Source organism: Dama dama, chromosome 4, assembly GCF_033118175.1.
Source record: "Dama dama isolate Ldn47 chromosome 4, ASM3311817v1, whole genome shotgun sequence".
NCBI lineage: Eukaryota > Metazoa > Chordata > Mammalia > Artiodactyla > Cervidae > Dama > Dama dama.
Window position 1 is genome coordinate 48,569,585 of NC_083684.1, and position 7,251 is coordinate 48,576,835.

Genomic DNA, 7,251 nt, shown 5'->3' on the forward strand with positions numbered 1-7,251 from the left:
CCCGCAGGCTTGGGGCACGCTGCCCCCCTCCAACCCTCTCCCCCTTCTCCTGGAATCCCACCTCCTCCCTGTATACTCCCCACCAGTACAACCGTCCTGCTGGGGCCCAGCTAGACTTGGAGGTGAGCTAATCACACAGACGTGCTGAGGATTATCTAGAACTGGATAGGTCACCTTTCGTAGGATTCTTGCTTTTAAAAATTAACTTGGTAGAAGCAACGACTCATCTAGAGTGGGCCAGCCTGGTGCAGCCTTATCTCTGGTGCCCTGTGTTACCTCCCGACCCTCCAACCCCTGCTTGGTGAACCTCAGGCCAACCCCCTCTCCCCCAGACCCTGCACGGAGCTAGAGGGTGTGGATGTTTTTTTTAAGGGTGAGAGATGAGTTGCAGAGAGATCCGTGCATTCAGACACATGTGTTGAAGACCTGTTGTGGACCAGACACTGGACGTCCATAGGGGCCAGATTCAGCCAGGGGCCAAGAAAGGCAGAATCCCAGGCAAGCTCGGGTGCCTTAGCTCTAGAGACCTGGAGGAGAACAGTCTCCAGGGAGGGTGAGGGTGGAGGGTAAGGATGGGGAAGGAGAAGATGAAGTTCAGAAAGTGGCTCTCTGGGTATGTAAGATTCACAAAGGATGTTTTTAATAACACCAATCCCCATCCCAACTTGATGGATATAAGAAAACCACATCTTTAAGTCCACCCTGGGTGGGGCTCCAAACCATGGTCTGAAAAATGGGGCCATGGAAGTGTCTGCTTTGGCTCGGCCTAGAAAAGGCTTCAGAGCAGCAGAAGTTTCTTTGCCTGTGGGGCTCATTCAGCCCCTTCTAGGCCCCACAAGGCAGCCAGGCAGTACAGACCCCCTGTGCCCAGCTCCCCTAGCAATCATTCTAACCTCTGAGAGCTCAGCTGGTCCTGCCAGGACTGCCTGCCTGCTGCTCTACAATCTAAAGGGAGTGCCTGGGGTTCAGGCCCACAGGGTTCCCCAATACCACCTCCTGCTGTCCTCAGGAATGGGCAGTAGGTTTGGACACAGCTAATGAAGAGAAAGGAAATCTTTGGGCGACATGCACCCAGGGAGGCCTGTTTCAGATGGGTGGGGCCAGAAGGCTAGAAAAATAATAAACAAAAACAAAAGTGAAGGGAAGCAAAGCTCTTGGGTGCCAGAAAGGGGCTGGCCGAGGCTGTGGCTGCCTGAGTAATGGGTTCCACATTTGCCTGGCTCTCAGCGACCAGGATGCAGAATGCACAGCGGGCCCTGCAGGGGCCAGAGGGGACAGCCCAGCTGTGGCCAGACCTAGGCCGGGACATATCCTTTGTGAAGGCCTCTTCCCCGGCTGGCCACAGCGAGCGGAGCCCTCGCTCTGAGCTCATGCTCCAGCACCCCAGCCTCTCCCCGCCCCCGCCCGCAGCTCCTGGGTCCCTGCCGGCCTGCACAGATTGTTCGCGTTATTAATGCCGTTTTCCCAGAGATTCCATCTGGCTTTTTAATTGCTCTGGGATGGGGCTAGGATGCTTTGATAGTGAATTGGTATCTTTCCTATGTCTCTGCTTGCGTCAAATCCTCCATCCACAGAAAGGCGTTTGGGGGAGGGGGAGGAGCAGGGGTGTCCTGAGAAGGGAGATAGTGAGAGACTTTCAGAGAAACAAGAAAGACCTTTCGAAGGTGAGGCGCCGGTGGTTTAGTTTCACCTGAAGAAGAGTAAAGCCCTGCCCTTCCCGCCAGCGTAGGAAGGAGCAGAAGGAATAGTGCCTCGGTCCAGGCATGGATGTGGCCCCGTGTCTGTGGAAGGCCTGTGGGTGCCTGGAAGGTGAGCTTCGTGGCTGAGCAATGTCAGGGTTTCCCCCTTGACCTGCTCCATGAGTGGCCTCCTCCTTCCTCCCCACTCCCCATTTCCTCCCAGGAAATCGACAGCTCTCTGAGAGGAGATGTGGCAGGTTCCTGCCTGGGAAGGTGGGGGCGGGAGACCTGGGAGCGGCAGGCACTCCTCACCAGTCCCAATGGCTCATCACAGGTGTCAGGGCCAAGCCCCGTGTTCACAGATTCCCAGGAGATCCAGAAGATAAGGGGGACATGGCGACAACCATCAGGAGGCATCCGGTGCCAAGGGGCACCTCCCCATCTCCCTTCTGCCTTTGCTCCTTCCCTGGAGCCTGGCTCCCCTGAACAGCGCTCTCAGGGGACCCTGGGCTCCAGAGGTCTACTGAGGGGCTGAGGTCCCTGTCGCCCCTCATAGGAGAGGCAGCCAGGCACAGTGGACTTGGTCCATGGCCGGGTCTTGGTCAAAACTGCTGCCTCCAAGAAGCCTTCCCTGGGGGCCTCTACTCCACTTTGAACTTCCCCTTATTGCCCTGTCGCCCTTGAAGAACATCTCGGGTCCACAGGCCTCTGCATTCCACAACCCCCCACCCCCGGCATACAGTAGGCATCCGATTAATACTTGGGGTGTGTTCTCGTGCCAGACTCTTGAAGTAGGTCTTCATGAAGGCTGTAGTCAGGAGGGGAACCTTCAGGAAGGTTGTAGTCAGTGAGGGCCCCTTCAGGAAGCAGTGGGTGGTAAGGATCAGCTCTCTGTGGGGGCCCCTCTGGCTTGGCACAGCACACGTGCCAGGCAGGTTCACCCCACGCTCCCCCTCCCCGCAAGTGGGTTGCTCTGTCTACTGGGGACCCTACTGGGGGCCTCATGGGCCCCACCCCTTTCCTGGGGCTGTCTTGTCCCCGACAAAGCCTGCCTTGGACCCCAGGGTCTGTGGCAGGAGGGGTGCCCTTTCGTGAGCAGACAGCTTTGAAAGAGGAAATCCCTGGAGTTGGGACAGTGGAACCGGAGAGAGAGGCAGGAGGGCAGGAGGGGCGCCCCTCCCCCGTTTGTCTCGGGATCTGTTCTGGGGGCAAAGGGGGAAGCCAAGGCTTGGCCCCCTCAAACAAGAAAAACTGGAATTAGCACTGAACTCAGAGAGGGTTTGCTGGGGCCTAGCAAGCTGTGGCCTGCCCCAGGCCTCTAGGCAGGCGGTGGGGCTCTGCCTCCTTGGTTCCCAGGCAGTGGGGCAGGCTGCCGCCTCCTCACCGGGGCCCTCGGCCTTTCCTCCACCAAGGGCGGCCAAGGGTGAGGAGGAGGCAAGACAGGAACGGAGAGATAGGGCGGCGGAGGAGGTGGGGGAGTGGGGTGGGAGGCGGGTAAGTCACCCCATTCACCACACGGGCAGGTAAAGCGAACATTTTCAGAATTTAAAAAGAATGTGTAATTTCTTGAAATGGTCACAGCCCACGTTGGCATATGGCATCAGCTGCTCAAGTGAACTGTCTCGGGGTAAAAACAGAAGGCAAAGAGTTTTGCCTTTTACCCTCAGAGAGAGTCAACTCTGAAAGCCCTGGGTCCTGGGTTACTTCCTCCTGGGCCCTCTTCTTGCGGGCATGAGTGCATGCCCTCCCTTGGTAGTTCAGCACTGCTGCTAGGAGGAGGGGGATCCCGGATACCTGTCCTCATGGGGCAGTTGTTGGAGTTGGGGCTTGGTCCGGGGTGGGCACAGTGGGGAGACAAATGCTGGGCCTGTTCCTTGCCTTCCAGGCAGTGTGTGGGGAAGGGCCAGACATCCAGTGCAGGCCTGCCGTGGGTCCCCCTTCCTGGGTGGGCTGGGGCAGGGCAGGTAGGGAGGGCTGGGTGGAGGGCTCCTGTCAGGGCCCCCGCTGGGAGAGGCAGCAGGCACGTGGGCCTGAGCCAGCGGGGAGGGGTGGAGGGTCCTTACCGCTTGTGGCCTATCCCTGCCCGCCCACGGTTCTGCCGGAGGGCTGGGGCAAAGGCAGGTGTGAGCAAGGCTTCCAGAGCTGGGGCTGGGAGTGATCTGGAAGTCAGTGTGGTCAAAGGGCCTCTGGAGCCTGGAGCTCCTGGGCCAGGCCTGCCCGCGTTCCAGAGAAGCTGTGGCAACTTCAGGCAGAGGGCCCCCTCTCCAAGTCCCTCTTCTCCTCCCAGGAGGTGAGAGGCCACACGAAGGCCGGGTGATACCTCCGCACACCCCTCTTCCCATCACACATCCGGAGCCTCTCCAGGCTGTGGCCTTCTCAGCTTGGAGCCTTGTCTACCTTCTGCCATTTATTTGCCTTGGTTGGGAGAAGTCACCCCCTTAATGTAAAGAGGGGCTCAGGATGGGTGGAGAGCTAATGAAAGTCAGGCTTTCGGCCAGAGAATATGCTGTGATTATTCACAAATGTGACCTGGCCCACAGAAAACCTTGGAAGTAGATTTTCTAGTTTCAAAAAGACACCAAAACTGACTTTGATATGTTTATATTATAGATATAATACATAAAACATCTAGCATGAAACTCTATGTCCTCCCCAAAGAAGAGAACCAAAGCCGCCCTCCCCGCTCCCAGGCCCAGCGATTGAATCGGTGAGTGAACGCTGGCTGAGGCCACCTCCCTTCCAGACCCGGAGCCAGGGCCTCTGGGGAGACCAGGCTGTGGGCAGCCCGGGCCGGAGGGGACCGAGGCCCACAGCCACCCCCAGGGAGAGCTGAGGGGGAAGGGGAAGCCCACCTCGCCTCTTTGGTTCCCCTGGGAGCAAAAACAATCCCAAAACCAAAAGGAAAGAGAGCCGCAGACCCTCCCTGCAGCTGCTGACGAAGAGTCTCATTTTGGCAAGTTTCTGAGCAAAACCAAAACAAAACAAAAACCAAATAAAATGGTGGTTTAGCATAGACGTGCACATTCACATTGCACAAGGCACCGCAGGGACACAGAGAGGCCAGATACAAGTGTTGATGTCGGCTGATAAAGCAAAATATTTGGAAAGCTTCTCATAACTTCGGTCCCTCTGGGATGGACTGATTGTGCTTCATGTGTATATGGCAATGCTGGCGACATACAGTACAGACAAGGCTGATGGTCCAGTGTCCTTCACCACCCCCTAGACCCCCAGACCAGATCTCTAGGTTCCCTGCTTCCACCAGGCCACCACTCCCATGAACATATATCCTCCTAGCTAACCCTCGACCTAGCTTTCTGATCTGACTGGGGGTCGCAGGCTCCCACTGGTCACCTGGTGACATCCATCTCAGTGAGTTCTGCCCGAGAGAGCCCAGCCTGTTGCAGGCTGGGAGTTCAGAGGCAAGGCACTAGGGACCCTCCACCTTCACGCAGAACAAGGGGAACAACCTTAGGTTCAAAGCCCCAAGTCCCTGTGTTTCCTCCCCTCCAAAGACAGGCGCTCAGGAGCTGCCGCCAGGGCTGGCTTATCAGGATCTCTGCTCCCTGAACCTTCCTCTTGCCGGGGGCCTGCACCCCTCCTCTCGTGGGGGCAGGAACCCTCCAAATAAATTGACAAGGCACATATTTGCTCCCCCTACTCGGTAGGAATCGGAGCGGTGAGTTTGCGTTTCCAAGGCACAGGGTTATTCCTTTAATACTAGAGTTGCCGGGCTCCCGGCTCAGCCCCATGGCGCTTCTCTTCTCTGCCTGACCCCTCATCTTAGACGCACCGTGTCCGGCGCAGAGGAAGGCAAGGGGCACGCGCAGCAGGCCAGGCTCTCGGGCGGCACCGGAATCTCCTGGTCCTGGCTTACGCGGTTCGGGCAGTCTTGAGATCCGGAGACCCGAAGCCACTCCCTGGGTCCCAGCCGGCAGCCGGCCCAGGGCGGTCCCGCCGCCGCGCGCCTCACGCGCAGTTGCCCATGGCCTTGACCAGGGAGCTCTCGGGCAGCTGACGGAAGATGCCCCGCAGCGTGTCCAGTTCGCGGCTCAGTTGTTCCACCCGCTTGCGCAGGCGGTCATTGTCACTGGTCAGCTCCAGCACCTTCTGCTGCGTCTCCACGTTGCGCTGCTTGGCCTTGTCCCGGCTCTTGCGCACCGCGATGTTGTTGCGCTCGCGCCGCACCCGGTACTCGTTGCTGTTCTTGTCCACGGACTTCTTGGCTTTGCCGCCGCCGCCGCCGCCGCCCGCACGGAGGTCGGGGTGAGCGGCGGCCAGCCCCTTGAGCGCGCCGCCGGGGCCTGGCAGGCCAGCGGCGCCGAGCGCGGGCGCTGGGTGCGGGCTGGGCACGGGCGTGGGCGGCGGCGTGGGGTGGCCGGGTTGCAGGTGCATGGTGGTCTGGCCGCAGTGTGCGATCTGGAACTGCAGGTGCGGGGCGGCCAGGTGAGCGGGCGGCGGGTGCGAGTGCGGCGGCGGCGGCGGCGGCGGTGGCTGGTAGGGAAAGAGGCCGGCCAGCGCCAGCTGCTTCGCCTCGTCCTCCTCGCGCGGCTCCTGCTTGATCACCAGCGGTCGCAGCGCCGGCGCCCCGACCCGCTCGTACAGAGGCTCCAGCCTGCTGTCCAGGTAGCCGGCCGCCGCGCAGCCGTAGCCGGGAGGGGGACCGTGCGTCCCCCCGGGCATGACGGCGCCGCCGGGGCCCACGGGGGCGCCCGGGTAGTCAAAGTCGTTGCCGCCTCCTGCGGGGGCCGCGGCCGCCTTGGCCTTCTCCTGCTGCCGGCTGTGTTGGAACAGGTCGGCCAGGAACTCGTCGTTGAAGGCGGCCGGGTCGATGTAGGCGCTGATGTCGATGGACGTCTCGTGTTCGCAGATGCCGCCCAGAGGCTCCGGGGCGGCAGGTGGGGCGGGGGGGTGCGAGGGGCCCGCGCCCCGGGGAAAGCCGAAAGCGGCGCTGCTGGGCGCGTGTGGGGGGCTCTGGAGGTGGCTGCTCATCGGGGGCCGCGGCTCCGCCTCGTAGAAGTCGGCCGACTCCATGGGGGAGCTAAAGTCCTCCCGGCATGGCGAGCCTCGGCGGCCTCCAGCCTGCGCGGGGCGCCGCTGCCGCCGCCGCCGCCCACCCAGAGCCCCTAGTCGGCTCGCGCCCGCTCAGCTCCCGGTCGCGAATGGCCAGGCCCGCGCGGGGCCCGAATTTATACGTGGGCGGTTTGTCGCCCTCTAGTGTCCAAACGGTGACAACGGAGCAGCGCCTCCTGGGTCTTAGCGCCTGCGGTCTGCAGAGGGCGGAGAGTGGGGCTGGAGCTCAGCGCGGGCGGGGAGGGGCCGCGGGGCAACGCCTACTACCTCCCGTGTCGCCAGCCGAACCCAGACCCGTGCGCGGTGCCCCACCCTCGGTAGAGTTGTCGCCCCCGTGCACGAGTGGTCGACTGCAGGGCCCCCTTCTCTAGCCTCTCCAGGGCACCCACCTCCAGCCAAAGACCGGGGAGCCCGGGAACACCCGACGCCGCACAGGGGGTTAGAGTTGATTGGGGTGGGCGGAGAGGCAGGTCTTGGTCTCTGAGCTTCCCTGGCGCGG

The 7,251-nt window shown here is 61.2% G+C and overlaps 1 protein-coding gene across 1 annotated transcript; it reads right to left on the reverse strand.

Annotated features, from left to right (window-relative positions):
- Window positions 1-4,264: 4,264 nt before the first annotated feature.
- CEBPA (CCAAT enhancer binding protein alpha) lies at window positions 4,265-6,829 on the reverse strand. The gene has a single exon (XM_061138959.1). The coding sequence runs from the start codon at window positions 6,711-6,713 to the stop codon at window positions 5,649-5,651; it is 1,065 nt and encodes a 354-aa protein (XP_060994942.1). The 5' UTR covers window positions 6,714-6,829; the 3' UTR covers window positions 4,265-5,648.
- Between the last annotated feature and the right edge of the window lie 422 nt (window positions 6,830-7,251).